This window comes from Sorex fumeus, unplaced genomic scaffold, assembly GCF_029834395.1.
Source record: "Sorex fumeus unplaced genomic scaffold, SorFum_2.1 ptg000010l, whole genome shotgun sequence".
NCBI lineage: Eukaryota > Metazoa > Chordata > Mammalia > Eulipotyphla > Soricidae > Sorex > Sorex fumeus.
The window spans coordinates 10811532-10834066 of NW_026606067.1; the positions used below are offsets into that span (position 1 = coordinate 10811532).

Consider the following 22535-nt stretch of genomic DNA (forward strand, 5'->3'; position numbering starts at 1 on the left):
TATGACCTAGTAAATGTGTTCTTGGGCAGTTAACCAGAAAAATGAAAACTTACTTTGACACCACTCCTAAGTACCTTATTGATTACAGTAGTTTTGTTAATAATAGCCTAAGTTGGAGGCAATTCAAATGTATTTCAGTGAGGATAATGGATAAATAGGTGTTGGAATACTTGTGCTATGAAATATTACTCTGAATAAAAGGAATAATACTGCTGCATGCATCATATAAAATCACACGGTTGCATGAATGATACTGATAATTGAAACATATGTATTATCTCCATAGAATTATTGGAGATGCCAGTTTCATAAGGTTACAGACTGGAGGACTCCACTTCTAGAATATCCTAGAATTGACAGTACTATAGAAATGGAGAGATTAGTGGTTACCAGGGTTTAAGAATGGGATGCGGTAGGAGGGAATGTATGACTGTGGTCAAGGATACTGCAGGGTAGAAAATGTTCAGTATTTTGATAGTATCAATATCAGTATGAATATCCTAGTTGTGAACTTTTCCTGGATTTTTGCAAGATGTCCTCATTGGGGAAACTGGGTATATAGGACACAGTATTAATGTGTATAATTTCTTATAATGAATTTATTAACTAACATAAAACTACTGTACTTAAAAATAAAAACTAGTTTTGTCTTTGAGTCACACCCGGCTATTCTCAGGATTTACTCCTGACTCAAGGATCACTGCTGGAGGTGCTCAGGGGATGATATGAGGTGTCAGGTATTGAATCTGGGTCAGTTGCCTTCAAGTGAGGCAGCTTACTCATTTTACTATCGCTTTGGTTTCTGAAACATTTTTTTAATTATGTAATGCAGGAATATGTGCTTCATTATTGATATAAAATATCTAGAGGTAGGTCCAATTATTGTTGATTTTTTTTTCTTTTTGGGTCACACCCAGCAATGCTCAGGGGTTACTCCTGGCTCTGCACTCAGGAATTACTCCTGGCAGTGCTCGGGGGCCATATGGGATGCTGGGAATCGAACCTGGGTTGGCCGCATGCAAGGAAAACGCCCTACCCGCTGTGCTATCGCTCTAGCCCCCCAAAATTTTGAAGTGATAATGGTCATAAACAAGATTTCCAAATATCTTCAGTGATTGGAAGTTGATGTAAAAGTTTCTGAATTCTCTTTGTGACAGAATCACATGTTTAGTTTTGCTATCACAGTTTCAACAATGGGAGGAAATGTTAAATTTAGACATGGGTTAGTGTAAATAGAGATCACATTTTCTTCTGTTCAAGGGTACAGATCCTCCCATACCTATCCCCCAACACACACACACACACACACACACACACACACACACACACACACACACATTCAGAACCTTTGCCCTAGAGCCAACCTTATGTGTTAAAAGAACAAACAAACAGACTGGATGCTGACCAAGATATAGCGTTCTCCTTCCTTCTCTGGAAAAATGTCACATCTTGCCTAAGAAATGAGAGTGCTTTAACTGACAGGGAAATGTCTCTACAAGCAAGAGCAGAAGAGAAAATATTCATGTTTTGGAATAGATAGTATCCATCACATGAAATTGTGACAGTGGAGGTTTGAACTAAATAATGTGAGAGATAAGAAAGTATTCAGCTACTCAGGTTTTGCCTAAGAAATGTAAAAGAAATCAACATTCTGTCAAGAATTTGAAGAAGCAATTGGGAAATCTCAAACAGAGAAGGGCACGTTAGGCAAGAAAACAGTACATGCCATGGTCTGGGAATTTTTTTCTTCTTTATAATTTTAATAATATTGAATGCCATACTGATAAAAATATGATGTTTTAGATAAAAAATTATTTTAAAATTAACAGAAAGCTAGGGTTAGATAACGCAAGTTTTAGGTCTATTCTATAGAGAGTTTGTTATTGCAAGTCAGAATTACATTGGTTTTATTTTTCAGTTTATGGAGAATCTAGTAACAGTGCCAGCTCCAGCATGCTCTCAGACCACTCTCTCTTCTCCCTCTTGCACCTCCAGTCGTCTTTTTTTTTTAATAAACATTTGTTCAGAATCTAGAATTATCTTGCTTGCTCACTTGCTCATTATCTGTTGCGTCCAGTTAATGAAAGACTGAATATAGCGACTAATAAAGTGATATGGCACATGGAAACACAAGTTGCATTTTGAGGAATAGATGGTGTAGGGTTCGAAAGAATGGAGTTAGAGTGTCTGAGAAAGTTGTCACCCACAAAGTGATGTCTCTGCTTTTCAGTATGGAGAAGACAGTGGGAAGTTAAAGCTGTGACTTCACCTCAGATTGTTTTAGGAGAAATAATGGACTGGAGCGATAGCACAGCGGGTAGGGCATTTGCCTTGCATGCAGCCAACATGACCGACCCGAGTTTGATTCCTCCACCCCTCTCGGAGAGCCCGGCAAGCTACAGAGAGTATCTAGCCCACACGGCAAAGCCTGGCAAGCTCCCCGTGACATATCTGATATGCCAAACAGTAACAATTGTCACAATGAAGACGTTACTGGGCCCACTCTAACAAATCGATAAACAATGGGAGGACAGTGACAGTGAACATAGTGTCAGGATTGATTACAGGGAATATCTAAAGTCAACCAGGATTTTTGAAATGAAAGAGGTTTTAGAGATCCTGTCTTATAGAAGAAGTAACAGATCTTGAGAAGTGACCGTTCCTGGGTTAACTAGAAAATGAGATAGCTATATTAACCAGCTAATATTGGATTGATCATAATCTCAATCTGTTGATTTTCAGGAGAGTATGACTTCTTTGCTACTCTTACTTATTTAGAAAGAGAAAGATAATAAAAATGAAAGGAGACAATACACAGTAAAATTGTATGTGAAAAATAGAAAACTCTGAAAAATTCATTACACAGGTGATTTGAAAAAAGGGGAACTGATCCCAAAAGAGCAGGAAACTGATTATGAAGTAGTGTTATAAAAGTTGGAGCAACAAATAAAATTTCTAAGTCGAGTTCTTGTTTGATAAATAATATCAAAAATTTTAAAACTTTAATATATTGTTTGAGGCACTGTGATTTATAATATTGTTAATGATGGTTTCCCAAGTATGTAATCCCCGTCTGTTTGCCCATCGAATACTCTCCGACCATGTTTGAACTGATAAAGATAATACTCCATGCAGTCAGAATAAAAATCAGGTGTTTTCTGAATTTTATTTTATAGTCATCCATCTTGTGATATTATTCCCAAATATATAATGAGTCAAGGCCTGATTCTTTAGTGACTATAGAGCAAATACACAAATACAATTTCATTTTTAGCATTATGTGTGAGACATTGTTGATTGCACCCTAAATTTTCACTCCTTTTACTTACTGAACCCTAATTATTTTCAGTCACCTCTTTATATTGTTTTCTCCAGACAGCTTTTGAGGCATGCCTTGCTCTTGGAATGGTATTTCTACCCTGCTGGTTTTCCTTTCTTTCTGAATGGTTATTGAGAAAGCCCCGGGTTAATTCAGTTAGTGCCTGGCTTATTCTCTGGACTACTTGATCTAAATTGATCCAGTTAGACTTAAGAAAGAGGTGGTTCCCCTGCTGATTGGGGGAAGTCTCTTTTTTGCCATTGCTTCTGTTCCTACTTGCCACCATTTTGTGATGACGATGAAAACCTGTCGACAAAACTTGACATGTTTGCTAGTGGCTCAGGGGAGCAGAGAGAAAGAAATTCAGAGTAACAGCAGAAGCCAGGCTTGCACAAATAATGTCTGGATTCATTCTGATCTGAATTTGTTTGTCAAGCCAGCTTGACTCGAGTTTTTATAATATTTGCAGACAAAATCATGCTAATGATAGAGGTCACGGATCACAGTTCTCCCATTGTTCATTGATTTGCTCGAGCGGGCCCAGTAACGTCTCCATCATGAGACTTGTTGTTACTGCGTTTGGCATATCAAATACATCACGAGTAGCTTGCCAGGCTCTCCGACAGGGGCGGAGGAATCGAACTCAGGTCGGCCATGTTGGCCGCTTGTAAGGCAAACGCCCGACTGCTGTGCTATCGCTCCAACCCAATGATAGAGGTAAGCAAGGAAAATAACCAGTGGCAATCCACTAAAATGAAAGCTCTTTTGATGGCAGAAACTCTAAGTTTTGTTCATTGCTTAGTTGGATTTGTGACTTTGTATTGTTGAATGCACGGAAAGATGCATGAATTCTAACTATAATGAAAAAGGGTGTGGTTCCCTTGAAAAACTGGTTCTTTCCAGGCAGAATGTTCATATTACCTGAAAATTAATGATTTTCCAGACAACAGTATCGATGGGATGGATCTTCATCATGTCTAAAGAAATTGTATGAAGTAGTTAATAGCTAACACTTCAAAACGTTGTTATTATACTTCTTTTTTGCTACAAAAGTTATTAACACTTCACATGAACCATTGTATTCATTTATTTAAAAAGCAATACAATTTTAAAGGATCTATTACCACTCTTATAGATAAGGGGTTATAAAGCTCCATAATATCACAATGTTCTGTTTATTCTGCTGGGTCATACATCCAGCAGGTATGGGAGTATATCTTAAGCAATCTACTAACTGCCTTTATTTCACAAAGAGAAGACACTTTTTCTAACTAAAGGCAACATTGTAGTAAAGAATTTTGAATGCCACTCGTGATAATGCATATTTTGGATGCTGAAAAAATAAAACACAAAGCACGGATTATTTTATTTTTTATTTTTTAAAGTTACACCTTTATGTGATACTTTAAATGATAATTTTAAAATATTTTTGATTTTATATATATTATTAAAATTCATTCACTTGTTCTTTTACTATGCTAATAGTAAAATCTTGCTCTTACAAGATTTAAAATGACATGTTTGGCATATTAATTTTTACATTATTTCCCATTATATCTATCATTGTATTGCAGTAATGGTCACTGTAGTATTAATATTAGTGTTCATCATCGGGCCTCTCAGGATAAGGGAGTAACTGGTCCTTCTCTTCCCCCACCCTGACCGGACCCTGAGATGCCCCCTGCCCCCTGCCCTGGGCTACTTATTACACTCCATAACGGTCATGATCCCAGAGACACACAAACGAATCTCAGATGGGCAGAAATCTCTCCAGACTTAACATTTTAGAATTCCAAGATCACTTGGAATTCTATGCTATCATATGACATCATATGCTATTCATAACCAGCAATAGAAAGCAAATTGTCTAATGTTGCCTTTTCAGCTTGTCTGAGAGTTGGGGGGAAATTTCAAATAATAATGGTGGGACTGGTGTCAAAATGTTGAATTTAATCAAAGTAGAGAAAGAGAGTAATGTGGAAATTATCTGCCACACAGGTAGGGATAGGGGTGGGATGGGGGGTATACTGGGGGTTTTGGTGGTGGAAAATGTGTGCTGGTGAAGGGATGGGTGCTTGATCATTGTATGACCGAGACTCAAACATGAACACTTTGTAACTAATAAATACAAAAAAAAATTACAATAAATAAAAAAATAAAATAAATTAGTGTTCAAGGTATACAAACTATGTCACTCTATTAATACTACCAAAGTGACAAACCTTCCAGGGTGGATCTGGTGTCAGTGTAGAAGGCCTCTTCCTTCTTATACATATAGAGATGAACCAGTCCTGGTGTGCTTTTGGGGCTCGGGACCACATCTGGGGCTTCAGGCATAATGACTTGGTGTTTAGGGATCATCAGGATTATCCTGATTGTGCTTGGAGGACACCAGGACGACATCTAGCACTGCTCAGGGGGTCATGCTCAGGGGCCATGAGTGCTAGGCATTAAACTCAGGGCCTTGTACAACATGCTAGACATGTGCTCTAGTACTAATACTATCTCCTCAGCTCAGTGCTACAGTCAGTGACTATACCAACAGTGACTGAGTTAAATTAAAAGTTCAGTCATTGGGATACTGTTTGATAATATAGTTGCACACAACTGACCCTGGTTTGATCCCCAGACCCCATGTGGTTTCTCCCAGCCCTTCTAGGAATGATCCCTAAGCGCAGAATCAGGGATAAGCCCTGAGCACTGAGCACACAAACAAACAACAAATGTTTAATGGTGAAATGATCGTTCATTTTTCCCCTAAAATAATTGTATGATGACTAACATTGTTATATTAAGTGCTCTTAAAAGGTCAGTCAAGTCATTAACACTTTTGTCTTATGTCATAGAATTTGTCAAGTTTTAGAATCAACCTGTTAGCAGATGAATAAGAAATTAAGAGGTCATGGCTAGGGAGATAGTACAGTGGGGAGGGCACTTGCCTTTCATGAAGCCGACCCAGGCTTGATCCCTAGCACCCAATATGTTCCCTAAAGTCCACCAGAGTGATCTCCTGAACACAGAGCTAGGAGTAAGCCCTGAGCATTGCCAAACAAACAAGAAAAAAAAAAAAAAGAACACCAAAGTGAAGACATAGAACTTTAAGTTCTGACATTAAGTTATAATTGAAGGTCACTTATGTCAGTAATCAGAGAATTCACTACCTTGTGCCAATGGATATTTATTGTAAAAACGTCCTCCAAGACAGGGCAAGTTTTTCTGCTAAGTAGCAGCTGCATTAGAAACAAAAGTTTTATGTCTGGGCTGTCTCAGACTACACCACAACTCCTGTTGTAGTGTATCTTTATCATTTTCTCAGTTCTTTCAAAAATGTAATTTCAAAATGCACTCACTATAGATCTGAGTAATTTGAATTGCCAAAGAGATTGAAAATTACAGACAAATTAAAAAGTTTCAGACACCTTTTCTATGAATAAAGCAGAAAAAGGTTTCTTTTCCATTTTGGCTCATTTCTTTCATTATTTTAATTTCGGTGTAATGTCAGCATAAGTCTAATATATGCACCAACTAAATAAACACAGCCTCACTCCCTAGGAGAGTTTCCATAAGGATCAGTGTATTTTTTAAACAATATAAATATGAGATTAACTCAAGAAAACTTAATGTTAAGGCTTTATCCAAGATTAACACAGTTTAGTTTTTGTTTCCAAAACTGCTAGAGAAAAATAAAGATACTAAATGAAAACCTATGTAGACTGTTGAAAAATTTTTTATTTGCCAATATGCTGAGCATGCATAAATGAAATAATTTCTTTCATAGTCATAGGGTGTTATGAGAAAATCATTGTTCAATAGTTTTCTAAGGAATTAATTAAAAGCACAGGATACAAATATAGTGTTGGATTTCTCCTGGTCTCCACTTTATTGAATGCATAGCCCCTCCACCTCATCATGGCTACTGATGCAGAGACATTTTTGCTCATTCTTAACCCCCACATAGTAAGAATCTTTGCCACAAATCATCAAATATTGGAGTGAAGCTAACCAGCCAACATTCATTTCTCTGATATCATTTTGTGTCATCACTTTAAGACTTCCCATATATATATATATGTATATATATATATATATATATATATATATGTATCTCAGGGCTGGAGCGATAGCACAGCGGGTAGGGCGTTCGCCTTACAAGCGGCCAACATGGCCAACCCGAGTTCGATTCCTCCGACCCTCTCGGAGAGCTTGGCAAGCTACCGAGAGTATTCGATATGCCAGACACAGTAACAACAAAGTCTCCAATGGAGACATTACTGGGCCCGCTCAAGCAAATCGACGATCAACGGGAGGGCCTTAATGAGACCTTAATATATGTATCTCACATATATATCTCACATATATATGAAATGGGCTGACATGTATGTCAGACTGTCTGAAATATTTTGAAACATCCCTGGCAATAAATTATAAGAAACATAATATATAAAAATTAATGGACTATGGATCCTAAATATGTAAGCTTGGAAAAACTGGAACACAAAGTAATATTTATCCATGGAGGTATGTGACTTCTAATCTTAAATCTATTTCAGTTTATTCCTCTCTACAGAACACTGGAAAATACCACCTGGAAAAAGCCTATGCTTTTAGCATCCCTGAAATAGTTGAAAAATCTGTTTTTTTTTCTTGCAGTAATCTTCTGTAAGATGTCACAATTTATACCTTGTAAAAGGTATTTTTTGCCAAAGAAAAAAGCTCTATAGATATTTTCAGGCATTTGAGTCAATGGAACTTTTAAAACCTGGTCCTTATTTTCTTGTGCATTGGATATTCTAGATTCACCAAAGTCTATTAATAATAATCCCCCCCCTTCCTTCGCTGTTACCATGTCTCAGATGACTGAGAGTTGTACACACTTGATGTGATGCTTGCACACTTGATGGCCATGTTAGCTGGGTGGTGAGTGCACACACACTTCAGTTGTGGTGTTCGCACACAGTTGACTGAAGTACATCCAGAGATAATATAATTTTTGTTTTGTTGTTGTGGCACTGGGATCCCAACTAGCAGAACCACTGGGAGCATCCAACTCCGCCTCAGTGACCTCTCAGTTCGGCGGCAGACACTCCCAGTAAGACCTACCACACTCATGTAATCATCCAGCAATCATTTATGCTACTCCCCTGCTGTGTCAGTCCAGCACTACGGGTTGGCATTTAGCAGTGTGTAGAAAGAGTCTTCAAATCTCACTGTGCCACCCATGATCTAGTGAGGGAAGACAACAAATTATCGAGCATTCATACAGTTGAATGAGGGCACTACAAAGTGCTCTGAATTAGAGAAGTACTGTAATTGTATTTTATAGAAGTATCATGTGTTGTAGGAGTATCTAAAAAAGGATCTGGTCCAGGGGAGGAAGTCGGGGGAGGAAGTGACAATCACCCTCTTAGGTGGATGAGTAAGAGCTGCAATTGTGTGCTGGGCCCAGACCATTTGCTCAGAGGCCCTGTGGAGGCCCTGTGATCTGGGCACCTATGTGGGATAGAAGTGAGAGGGCTTGGAAAATGTGGTGGGCACAAGGTTGGAATGGGAAAAAAGGGTCAGGCTGTGCAGAGAGTTAAGGCCTTCATCATTATCACCTGGCAAACTTCCAGGGGTTATTAAGCCACTGGATAAAAGGTCAGCTTCTGTATTTTGGGGGCTGTGGTCAGGGGATGCTGTGGGTTACATCTGGTGGTGTTCAGGGGCTATTTCTGACTCTGTGCTCATGAGTGAACCCAGGTGGGGCTTGGGGGAACATATGTGGTGCTGAAATTGGACCAGGGTCTGCAGCATGCAAGACAAACACTTTACATCCCGTACTCTCTTTCTAACCCCAGGCTTATGTCTTGGAAGGATCCATAGTATTACCACGCAGAGAACATATAGAAGAGGAAGAGGGCAGGGCAGGGAGGGGGGGGGGGATGAGAATGATTTGAGACTACTGTAGCTAACCAGGCAGCAGCTGGTGACTGAAAGCAGACTGGAGAGTTTGGAGGTAAAATAATTAAATAATTGGCACTTGGTGACAAAGTGAAAGAGTGTCTTGTCTCTGGGGCTCTATTGGCTGAAACCTTCCCAAATTAAGGCTTGTGTGGCCTGGGCATATTTATCCTCCAAAGAAATAAGTAACTTTTTTTGGTGATTCTGGCTGGAGAAAAGGAGCCACTATTTCAGAAGCACCGAGGAGCATTATTCCGATAGCTGCTGCTGAACAGGGCCAGACCTCCAAGATCAGGCTGTTGGTGCTGGGATGTCTGAACACATGTGCAACAATCACAAAAGTTGTATCTAACCGATTAGAGGTGAACTTTCTAGAACACTTGCATTTTAGTGTTTAACCATTTTGATAGCCTCTCACTATGTCAGAGGAAGTGGCGGGATAGGCAGGGAGGTGTAAAGTGAAGAGCTAGAGGTGAGGACTCAGAACTCACTAAGCAACGAGCTGTTATCACCTGAGCTCAGTCCCTTGAATCCCAAAGGAGGCTTTCCCTTCTTTTTGAAAGTAAAACTATACTGAAGGAGGTTGAAAAAGCAGCTAGTTAAGACTCTAGTTTTCCTTTCTTTTTAGCCAGTTTGAAAAGGAACAGGACCCGATTCTTTCTTGGCCAGTGAAGGCTAGCAAAGCAGGACAGTTCTGAATTTGTAGCAGCTCAGCATGAGCTCAGGGCTGTATTCTGTGGGGAACTTCACACTGGGGAAAGCCAACAGGCAGATCTGCCTAGTAAACCTCTTCTTGATGCTTAGTTACGTGAAGAAAGTTGGGACCTTTAAAAAATTTTACTTTCCATATTTGCATGGCCCTTAACAGTACTGATGGAGGGCTTTAGGTCAGTATTCTTTTTACTTCATTAATCACAGCTTAACTTTTACAAGAGTATATTAGAAAGCTTGATTCCAAAGTGATTCTAAGGATGTGATCTGACTTCATCTGATCTACAAAAGCCTGGCAGGGATAAGTCAGAGATAGGAGTGAAGTCTGCCATGCAAGTAGCATTTCTCAATTTATTAATTTAATTAATTTCCCGTTAATTCTGCTATATAGGCACCCCATCTATGGCTTACTTCTTTAACAGAAAAATGACATCCCCTCCCATGTATCTGCTCAGATTTCCAATGACGAAAACTGCATAATCCCCACCCACCAAATCAAAACCCAACCACATGAGAATCAAATATATGATAGCATTTATCAAAATTAATTTATTAAAAGTATTCAAAGACACTTCAAAATGTAGCTGCCTTCAGGACACATTTTGGCACTCGCAATGGACATCTGAGTTGTCTACACAACAGCACTTGTTTGGTTACACAGAGCATTGAACAGTTCAAACACAGACGTTTCACTCTAGTGTTATAGATGATAACAGCACTGCTGCTATACGAGACCCTTGTATACAGTAAACATTGTAATGTTACTTGTACGACAAAACTAAAACTAAAACCAGAATGTGGTGACAGGGACCGATTTGGGGAAAGATGGACAGCCAGCTTGCTAACGATCGCCTGATCCCAGACCTGTTGATGCTTTGGGACCATGAGGATGACACCAAGTCCCTCTTTCAGCCTCCCGCTCCTGTCTCTCCACAGTGGACACAACTTCCCCCTTTCTCCCCTGCGCCCTCCACGCAGATAGGGAGCTGTCTGCACAATCTGCTCGGCCAGGCTTGCCAGCCCCCAACTCGGAATCAATAGTTCTGAGCCATGTTGCCTGAACACCCACAGGCTGATTTCAAGGTCAGTGTCTCTGGCCAGTTCATGGCCTTTTCTTAGGACAAAGAAAAAAAATCAAATGTCCTCCAATTTGGGGCTCCCCGCTTCATCTCATGTAGCATGGGGCTCTGTGGGGATCTGCGGCTTTTTGCACAAGTCCTGGTAGAATTCAGACTCCAGGAAGCGGGGGTAGGAGTTGTTCTCCATCAGGCTATATACTCTTTTCTGGGCCGTCGTAAAGCAGCCGCTCGTGGCATCCTGGATATTCTGGGCGATCAGCGTTTTGGTTTGAAAGTCTATGTTGATCTGAAACAAAACACACCCCAGAAAGCAGTTTTATTTTTTGAAACGAAGCAATGCCATAATGTGTGATCTCTTTGACTCCCTAAGTCACTGCCTCTATGCATATAAATGGCCTGAGTGTGAGGAAGAGGGGAGGCAGTGTTGCTGCACTTACCTGCATCTGACATCTCATATATATGTGTGTGTATGTGTGTATGTATGTGTGTATATATATATCTCTTTTTTTTAAATTTTTTATTTTTTTGGCTTCACCCTGGTGCTAAAGTGTTTGAAATGTGCTGAAATCAGGAACTGTCCCCCTCTTACCTCTTTTGGAGCTTCTTTCTCTATGAAGTCAGTATATATTTTCTTTGCTTTTGACGACAGTTTTTGGGGAGATTTGGTTTTCTTGAAGTCTTCGCAGGCCAGCCAAAATTCAATATTTTCCTCGCAGAATTCAGATTTTAAAAATGCTCTGAATGCAGCCAGACCATCTGAGGGGAGAGAGAAAGAACATGGAAGGGTGAAGAGTGGGGTCACCAAATCGTCCCCCCTGACTGGATCATTCCCAGAGCACTGTGCTGCTGTGTGTCAGGGAAACCTATACTACTCAGCCATCAGCTCTCTGATGGACCAGGATGCCAGTGGGCAAGACAGTTTAAGCTGCCACAGTACTACAAAAAATATACTGATTTTTTTCTGCCAGTGTAACTGTTTAAAGGGAAGGCCTGGCTTCTTTGTAAACTGTAACCCTAAAAAATGTGTGTCATGGGGAAAAATGGATTAAATGAAGAACAACTGTCATCCTAATATTTTTAGGTTATTTTTTTTTCTCCACCTGGAGTGAATAAACCAGGCAATTCAGACACGGGGAAATGAAGGAGAAAAAGCAACTTTCCATGGACTAGGTGTTTTCCCATTGTGGATACAAGCCCGGGATCCCTGCAACACTGAAATGCAAGTGGTAAACTTACATTTGTTGGCGAGCAGCTCATCAAACGCTTCTGACCACAGCTGTGCTTCCTCTGGGGAAGGCCTGCAAAAGAAGTTCTGCCCTTTACACTCTGCACCTCACCAGCTCAGGAGTTTGAGACTCACATTTACAAAGCAATGACAGCAACTTACTTGATGAAGGTTTGCTGTTTGCTTTTCTTGCTGGTTTTGGGCTTCCCTGGAGAGGAGGAATTCTGCAAGAAGTAGCTCAAGCGGGTTTTCCAATCTTTTAATCTGGAAAAAAAAAAAGTTATTCACTAAGTGGTAACACTTGAAATCACTGTTTCTGCAGAAGGTATTATTACCAAATAAAGTCACCCCAAGGCTAGACACTGTAAAACAAAACAAGGACTCTTCTTCATTCTTACTCATTTCACATGCTAACCTAGCACCTATGTACTCTGTAATTAGTTTCATCTGAAAGTAATTTTGTTTTATAAATTAAGGTCAGGATGACTTACAATTAATAGGCTATTTTAGTTTGCAGAATTCAAAAGGTAGATTGCTATTTGTGGCACACACAGGGATGCCTTTTGTCTGCAAGGAAATCCCCAAGGCATCTGTTTGACTCTTGATGAAACACAATAGAGAAACCACCTTCAGCCAGTCGATTTTCATGCTTTGCTTGTAGTTCCCTTTTACTGTCAGAGCACAAAGCTCTGGAGCACACTAGTGGCTGTGTATGCAAAGAAAGGTCTGTGTGCATGCACCATCCACAATCCTTTCCCCTCCTGCCCAGATACAACACTCATTTGAAGCAGAGAATGCAGAACATTTACTTGTTCCACAGTCGTGAGTGGGTGAGATTCGCTATTCAGTGAAAACAATAAAAACCCGAAATGAATTCAAAGCGAATATATTCAGAACCCGCAAGAAACAAAGAGAGAGAGAGAGAGAGAGAGAGAGAGAGAGAGAGAGAGGAAAATCTCCACTCCAGCATCTGTGCAAGCCAATCATAATTAACGATGCTACCTACTGCCCGAAAAGCGCTTCAGCTGCAGGATTCCCTGCTGTCATTTTAAATGCAAGGGACAAAGAACCCCATCCACAATTTCTCAGCCCATCTACCACCACCTCCCGGTCAAGAATTGTCTGCAGTTTCTAAACTCTGTCTCCTTCTCTCGCCTAGCAAAATAAGTACGTGCACAAACGTTTCACCTTTCTTAGCAAATTAACCTTCTGCACATTTCCCCCTCTGCAGAGGCACGGACTCGAGTTTCCGACTTAAAAGCCGAGTCCCAAAGGACGGTGTTTGCAGCCAGCCGGGCTTGCTGCTAGGCGGTCCGCAGGGGCGGGCGCAAGAGAGAAGCAAGCCGTACTCACAGGGTCCGCTTCATTTTCTCCCGTTTCTCCTCGCTCTTGGGGCCGTTGTTGCCTGCGCTTTTGTCCATGGAGCCGCAGTCGTGCTGGACAGCCAGGAACATGGCACTTTGCATTATCGTCTGGGCTCTCTGGGCGGCAGCGATCTGCCAGAGTCCTCGCGGCTGCGTATATATGAGAGGCGGCGGGGGTGGGGCGGGGCCTCGCCTCGCCGGTCCCGCCTCCAGAAGGCGCCAATTGGCCGAGTGCGGCTGTGGGCGAGGGGGCGGGGCGAGCCCGGCCGAGCCGCGGGGCGCGGATCCCCGCCGCGGCTGACGTCCGCGGCCCCGGCGTCGTGCGCACTCGGAACCCCGGGGCGGCTGCCAGGGCGGGAGCTGGGCATCCCGAGCTTTCTCTGCAGCCGTCCCCGGCGACCTTCGCCGCGGGCTGCGCGGCGGCCAAGTTGGCTGCAGGCCTGGGGCGCTCTCTCCTCCCGCCCCCGCCCCACGTTCCTGGCACCCGAGGCCGTGAGGATTTCCCCGCGTACCGCGAGCCAGATTGCAAGAGCCGTAGTTTGGATCAGGATGTTCCCGTTCACGGCAATCCCCTCTGCACCCCTTCACCTTCATTTTATTTTATATTTTGTTTTATTTTATGTTGTTTTATTTTGTTTTATTTTTTTATGGGTGTAAGGGATTGGACCACACCCTGCAGTGCTCAGGGCTTGCTCCTGGCTTTGTGCTCAGGAATCCTCCCACCCCCGCGCGATGCTGGAGGGACCAGATGGCTTGCTGGGGGAGTAAACTCAGGTTGACTGGGATCCAAGACAAGCTCTTTCACAACTCTTTAACTGCTTTATTTTTAAATTTTCTAATTTTTTTTTTAATTTGCCCTCTCCCTTCCTTCACCTCATTTCTTAATCTGTAAACTGAGTCCGTGGGGACACCCCGTCCTGTTTCTCTCTGAGGCTCCACAGCATGGAAGGAAACAAGAGGAATAAAAAAGCTGGTTCCGGAGTAGGTGTGGGCCCACAGGCATCCCTGGGGAAGGGGCAGGAGAAAGTGATGCAGGGAGGGCAGCTTACTGAGGGTGTGCTTCTTAAAACCCCAAGTAGGCAGGTGACCGGGTCAGCGCCTGGGGCTGCAGGCAGATGCCCCAGGAGAGGTCTCTCCCGTGACTTCCCCTGCTTGCAACAGAGAACTCACACACGAGTTTGTGAGATAGAGGGAAACACCATAACTCACCGCCGAGTGGCACTGGAATCAGTGTGGTTTAAGAGCGCAGGGACACAGGATTCCCTTAAGAATTCTGCTGAATGGGCTTGGAATTTACCAGACCACCAAATAACTGGCAAAAGGAGGGAAGGGGGAGGAAAAACAATTTTTTTCAAAAAAACTCATCTTTTATGTAGCCAACATTAAATGTTTCAAGGACAGATTGGTAACCTTAACTACAAGTGATTTGCTTTCAGATAACAGACTGCACTGCCATATGCTGGCGGCTTTTTCCTTTAAAGCATCTAAACAAACAGAAAGAAGGGCAGCAAGATCAGGATCAGACTGAATTTATTATCCGTACTTTACAATAGTTAAAGGAAAATTAGAGCTGGTTCAGCGTACTCTCATGGTGAGTTTCCAGCTAGAACTTCCAAGTGTGGCTTGGAGGTTAAGATCTAAATTATTACTGAAGACAGCAGCCATGTAGTTTGTTAGGAATCAAAAAATAATTTACAGTCCAGTAATAAATACTTAAAAGCTTTCTCAAGCATAATCCTGCATCTCTAAAAGAACTTTGTATAATGTTTCCTATGTTTCTTTTCACTTTCAGATGATTCAACATTAAATATGCATAATGGTCAGACACTTGATTTTTCTTGCCAACATAAATTGCAATATATTTTTCAGGTGAGACACTGGATGGTAGAATTCAAATTAGAAAGGTCATGAGCCTGCAAGAGAAGAGTCAGGCTTGTGTTAGGAGATCTAATTAGACTCTCCACTCAACAAATAAATGCTCAGTAACCATAGGAACAGCTCAGAACACCAAGGAGAGCCCCACACCCTTAGTTCTCTTAAGAGCACATGTCCTCTTTAGTCTCATTGGATCTTATGTGAATCTGATGTGGAAAGGCTTTGGTAAATGTTATTGTTCAAAGGTTTGCTATTAATTTGCACACACATGGAAAAGAAAGCAATGAGGCAGAGCTGTTCAAGGAGGAAATACCATTAGAGTATTAATTCACAAGGAAGTTACGACTGTATAAGTATTTTTAAAATATCAAGATAACATCAGATTTGTGCTACTGTTCAAGTTCATAATGGATGTTAAACACTTCCTGGATAGTGAGTAAAGAAGGAAATTGAGCAAACTGACATTTAAACTTTCCAGATCTCTCTCTCCAATCTGAAAAGTCAAATCGTACAACATATGCACAAAAATGAATAAATGCTTATTTTTATTTATAACAGTAATTTGTTCAAGTAGAATCATCCTAAATGTTTAATAAAAATTTTAAAAACAAGTTATTTCTAATTGACAACTGATCATTAACTGGTAGTAGGATCTTTTCTCCTAAAAATTATGATCTTGATTGATAAATCTGACTTTTGTTTTGGGGACCCCCGTGAGTGTGCTTACGAGTTCTGGGGGCCACTTTTGGTGGTGTTCCGGAGGCTTCAGCGGTTGCATCCAGAGTTGCTTGGGGAACTGTGAGGTACTGGGAATCAAACAGAGATTGGCCTCATGCCAGGAATTTACCTGTCCTGTCCCTCAGTTTCTGACTCTTTGAACAAGTTTAACTTAGAGCAATATCTCCTACTGATGGAGAAACCATTCAATCCAGAATTGAAACAATTCAATCCAGAATTGCTTGGTTTATATCTTTTACAAAGATAGGCAGAGGTGCACTTAAAGGCTGCATTGTTCGCGGACTTCCCTATTTTTCACTTGCTATCAAACTTTCAGGTAAATGGAATTTCTCAATAATAAGATGACACATATTTTCCATTTGTGATGGAGAAAGAAACAATGCAATAGACTATAAATACTGCAAAAGCAAACCACAGCTTGGGAAATAAAACCATGCTACCGTTTTCATGTTGATGCTATTCTGCCCTCTACTGGAGAGAATAAACATTGTGGTAGCGTTTCTCTTAAAGGTTCTTGAACTGATTTCAAGTTTGCAGTTACGGAAGAAGGCAAACAAAAAGTATACCTGGGGCTATCAATACCAAGGAGGCTCAGGAAAACAAAATTTCCTGCCACACTACTCTCTTCCTTTCCCTCTGTGTGCTGATATTAATAAATCGTAACTGGCGAAGCCTGCTTATGCATAATAACTTTATACTTAATTATACATTAGAAACTTAGAAATTGTGCATTAAAAATTATATTATAGTAAAGTAAGTAAGTAAGTAAAGGCCCTCCCGTTGATCATCGATTTGCTCGAGTGGGCCCAGTAACGTCTCCATTGGAGACTTTGTTGTTACTGTGTCTGGCATATCGAATTCGTCACGGGGAGCTTGCCAGGCTCTGCCGTGCGGGCGAGATACTCTCGGTAGCTTGCTGGGCTCTCCGAGAGGGGTGGAGGAATCGAACTTGGGTCGGCCATGTTAGCTGCGTGCAAGGCAAACACCCTACCGCTGTGCTATCACTACTTGTCTATTATATATATAATTATATATTATATAAAAATATATAATATATAATATATTACATATTATATTATATTGTATTATATTATATATTGTTTTATATTATATTATATATTATTATATAATATATTATATATATAAAATTATATTATAAGCATGATTTATGCTTGGTACAGAAAAAGTACAGAAGGTAAAGTGCTTGCCTTGCACATAGCCAAGCCCAGTTCAAATTCTCTGCATTGCATAGAAGGTCTCCCAAGTGATGTCAGAGGTAACCTGCGAGCATAGAGCCAGGGATAAGCCCTGAATACCACCCGCTCAGAACACAAAATTCACAAAGCAATATTTATGCTGAACACTTGTACTTGGAGTAATATTTTAGTGTATTACCCTGAGATTTACATTTTTCAGTCAGCACATGTCTTAGATCCTAAATTTGTAAAAGCTGTAAATCTGTTGTTTAACTCATGACATCTTAAATCAATGACAGGTTTTAAAAAAAAAAAGGAAATTAAATACCAGATGGCAAGGGTATGATGAGTAATTGGAAAAAATGAAAAAATATTAGTGCCCTACTCGCAGACCATATATGAGGAAGTGTGAAGTAACCGTTTCTTTGTGTCTTTCTTTTTTCTTTTGGGGTCATTAGAATGAATCAACATATGATCCCACAAGATTCTGCACTCCTTGCGTCACCCTCAAATAAAAATATTTTAAAATTTTTATTATAGTTTAGATTGTTATAATAGAGTTAAGTTAATGGTATTGATGTAAGAAAGTACTGTGTCCTTCATCACTAGAGTACCATTGTCCCCTCCACCACTCTTGTCCCCTCTAATCTTTCCCTCTTCCTGGTTCCACCCTCCCTACCTGGTTTCATAGTCTAAGGCTGTTGTTGTTTGCTGTTGCTTAATGCTGACTATTCCCTTGTTTTACTGCTTTATATTTCACAGATGAATATCATCCACTATTTTCTCCTTCTCAAGTTCCATTCATGTTGCAGTGATCTGCTGGTTTCATATTATTCCATTGTGTATGGATGCCACAGCTTCTTTATTCATTCATCTATTCATTTGGATGTTTTCCATATCCTGGCTATTTTACTAGCACATTGTAGTAAACGTGAGTGTGCATGTTTCTTCTTTGAATGAATGTCTCTGTGTTTCTGGGATAGATGGCAAGAAGTGGGATTGCTGGGCCATATAGAAGTTATATTGTTAGTTTTAGTAAGTCCCATAATGTTTTCTAAGGAAGATAAGTTAGACAAAATTACCTCTGGTAGTGACTGAGAGTGCTTTATCACCATGTTCTCTCCAGGCCAGACTGTTTTCAATCATTTAACTGTATCCCATTCTCACTGATGTGTGATGGGTGATGTTTTGATTTACATTTCTCTGATAATGAGTGACAATACATTTTTGGTTTGGTTTTGGGTCACACAAGCTGTGTTAAGGCTTATTCCGGGATCTCTGCTCAGGGTTCACTCCTGGACGGGTTGGGGAGTCATACAGGTGCCGGGTATCAAGCCCAGGTTGGCTGTGTGCAACAGAAGCACCCTATTATTTGCACTATTTCTCCAGCACCCATTTTCACTATGAATAGTTTTTCTTTTGCCCACTGGCTTTCCTCTGCCTTCTTTGGGAAAATGCTGGCCATATACTTGCCCAATGTTTGATGGACTACGAGCTTTGTAAGTGCTTTGCATATCTCATAGGAGTCCTTTGTCTGATGTATTGAATACAGACATTTTCTCCCACTCAGTATATCACTCTAGTTTTGAACAAAGATTTTGAAAACGTTTAGTATATTTCTTCTAATGTAATTAATTGCACACTCAGAAGCTGATAAAAGATAGTGATTTTGTGAAGAATGAATCAGTTTTAACCTATTTCATTAGTATTATGAGGAGTCAACGTTATGAATCTTCACATTGATGTTTGCAGTGCAAGCACTTCCATGGTTCTGCCTTAAATTCATTATTATTTGGAGCATATGTACTTCTCTTTGAGAAATCAGCACAGGAACTTACTGAAGATTTTTTTCTGGATAAGAAAATTCAAACATATATTGATGTACATCTATTATTATGTTTCTGAAGTCTCAGTTATTAATTGTGTCCAATATGTGGCAGTTATTGGTCTATTCAATGGAAATGGACTTTATAGACTTTTAGGGAGATATAGATGATGGTCAACACTTTCCAATAAAATAAGTTATTACAAGGAGGGCATATTTACACATGAAGTGCAGAGTAAAGCTAGAAAATCTCTTTCCTAGGCAAAGTAAATTTTATTTTTATTTTTAAGAAATTATTTATTAAGAAAAGTTATTTAAGAAGGATACTTGCTTTTACTTAACCAGCTCTGGAATTATTATAGCTTTGACCTCAGGAAATTTGTTTGGCCTTCTAGTATTTAGGTATCACATGTTTAGGGTGCAAGGTATTATGCTAACTTTGCATAGAAGTTGAAACCATGGTGGGTGGACAAGTGAGGGGTTCGTCCTGAGTGACTTAGTTGATGGCTAGCAGCTTTCAGTTGGGTCTGCTCATTTCAGTGTAACTTTGTTATCACTCACTGTTTATTCTGCTCCTAAGGTGGCAAAGCCTTTCATTTAGGAGGACGTTTGCATCTCAAAAGAGGCCCTGGGTATCTATCAGCTCAGGGTAGTCCAGTGCAAGGTCTATCTCACACTGTGTTGAGGATGGGGTGGCAGAGGGGAACCTTGCTTCTGTGGTTATAATCCTGAAAGGATAGTATCTGCTCCACACCAGGCATGGGATCCTGAGCCCACCCCATCTCTACCTCATGTCTCCATCCTTTGGTTCCCTGGGTGCTTCCATATTGAGAACATCAGAATTGGAAGGTTGCTTTATGAAATGTTTACATCCTTTCTGTTCCTTTCTAACTGTACCCCATGCCACCCCTCTCTGATTGTAGTGAATCAGCTTTCTCTTTGTTATTCTTGTAGTCTTGCAGGTGTCAATTATTTATCTTCTTTAGTTACTTCATGTTGATTTGGTTTTACATATTTACAAGATTTTAAATGACCCTTGAAATAAACACAGTCAAGCATTGTCACCTAGTATAGCACAATGTACATCATCATTTTCTTCAAAATTCCTTTGGATTCATCTTAGAAGTTTTTATTTTCCAGTTCAGTCTATTACATTCCAAGGTTTGAGCATTCATATTATCCCATTTAAGAACAGCAGGTTGATTGCTTGTCTTTAACAGAAGTAATCTCTCTGAACTTTGCTTTGCATGACTGTGGTGCTCGGGCTTACACCTGGCTCTGGGCTCAGCTATCACTCCTGGCTGTTCTTGGGAGACCATATGTTGTGCCAGCGATTGAACTCAGGTGTGTCTTATGCAAAGTGAGTACCCTACCCATTGTACTATCGCTGTGGCCACTGTCTTGACTTTTATAACCATGTAAAACTTGTTATGTCAGCTGGATTCTTTCTTTCTATTCCATACGTTAATCAATAAGTTTGTGCACCATTTTAATTCATTCTTCAGTGTCTTGTAAAAGTACTTTCATACTTCCCTGAAGATGGAACTTTTCACCACAAACATCTTTTTAGTGCTCTCTGAAGATGTACTTCACTTTTCTTTCTTTCTTTTTTTGTGTACTTCACTTTTCTGATGTTCTTTGTAGACGGTTGAGCTTATAGATACTTGAAGTTGGATGTGTTTTGATATATCTGCTAAAGACTAAATGTTTCTCATAATGTCAATCATCCTCTTAACTGGTTCTAAATGTTTATATTTCTTCTTGCTAAGTAAATTCTCTTCTAAAAGTCTGTAGTCTAAGCGGAAGCAGAGTTGGAGAGTTCCTATTCTTTATTAATCACCTCCAAGTTATCTGTTTCGAGCAGTTTGTACTTTAGTCTTGTTTACATTAAAGCTGACTCAGGTCCTGTAACTTTTTCTTTGATTGGATTAAATTTGTCAAAAAAGTTCTTTCCTCCAGGAGGGCCAAAACCTCAATGACTTGTCTGGTTTTTACTTACGTAAGTTGACGTTAAATTTATAAAACTGTGACTATTATGGTGAACACCACATACCTTCCACAGAAACCCAAATATACCTGAGTCTACCAAGGTTCTCTGCAGGGCTACCAGTGGTTGGCACAGTACTTCACAGCCAGTGCAGCATGTTGCTATTCCGACTATAGGCAGACCCACCCAGATACTCATGGCTCTCTGGGGCCACTTCTGGCTTCCAGAACTCTGATGACAGAGACCCCACTGAGCTCTCTGCCTCAATCTAGTCCAGTGCCTGGGAGTGAGAGCAGACTTCCATGGAGATAAAAGAGGGGAGACTATAGAGTAAGATAGAGAGTTAATATTCCTGCTTCTTGCTCTCCCTTTCCGGGGGTAGGAGAGACCAAGTGGTGCTAAAGAGGTCTAGACATCACAGTTGATCCTCACACAATCAGATTGTTGGTTCAGCCAAGGGTCCGAGGATGAAATTCTGCCCAGGCCTGCAGTGTCAGAAGACCTGGGTCACCCTGGAAGTGCTGGGGGTCTCCAGGGTCAAACCCAGTGGTAATTGGAGGCTGCCAGAACTTCACCTGGCAATGTTCAGGGACACCATGTGGTTCTGGGAATTGAACCTGAGTTGGGTGTATACTTGGCTTGTGCCCTAACTAGTGTGCCATCTCCCAGCAACTTCTTTCTTCTATTGATTAATTGATCAAGCTTGTCACTGGTGACCTTAGAGACTTTATTTGCTCCCCAAAGTCTATGGAAAACTCCTACTTTCCTTCACGTCAGGTTGGCATGTGAAGGTACCTGAGAAGGAGTGTGTGGGAGATATGGGGTGGGGGGTAATATGGTCACTACAAAAGTTTCCACTTACTTCACCCATTTCACCTTTAAAATATAGGAAGACATAAAAAACCTTTTCAGCGCCACCGCTGCTGTCACCGGCCCTCACTGCCCCCCTGCCGCCATATCAAGAAAGTAGTCTGTGAGTCAGGAAAATGTGATTCTTTCCCATACCCCTGCCTCAAATTTTGCTTGTTTGCAGTTCAGTGTTGACACTGAGGTCCTTCAGAGTGCCGTGTTCAGAATGATCATCTTTAGAGATGTTTGCTGCTATCCGCAGCTTTCCATAAAGCGGCCAATTCACGGGCCATGGGGGGATCCAGATGGTCTGGCTCAGTGTTTTGACACTGAGCCTGCAGGTTGGGTCATTTTACCAGGGCAGGTCATCTGCTGACTTGGTTAGGCTCACTCCTGCATTTCCGAGTAGGCTAGAGATGGGGCAGGC

At 40.8% G+C, this 22535-nt stretch overlaps 1 protein-coding gene across 1 annotated transcript; it reads right to left on the bottom strand.

Annotated features, from left to right (window-relative positions):
* Positions 1-10500: 10500 nt before the first annotated feature.
* RGS2 (regulator of G protein signaling 2) lies at positions 10501-13754 on the bottom strand. Its single transcript, XM_056110610.1, has 5 exons — positions 13628-13754; positions 12437-12538; positions 12286-12347; positions 11639-11805; positions 10501-11335 (listed from the first exon to the last, which is right to left on the bottom strand). Exons 1-5 carry the CDS (start codon positions 13738-13740, stop codon positions 11141-11143), a joined length of 639 nt encoding a protein of 212 aa, XP_055966585.1. The 5' UTR covers positions 13741-13754; the 3' UTR covers positions 10501-11140.
* Positions 13755-22535: the final 8781 nt, after the last annotated feature.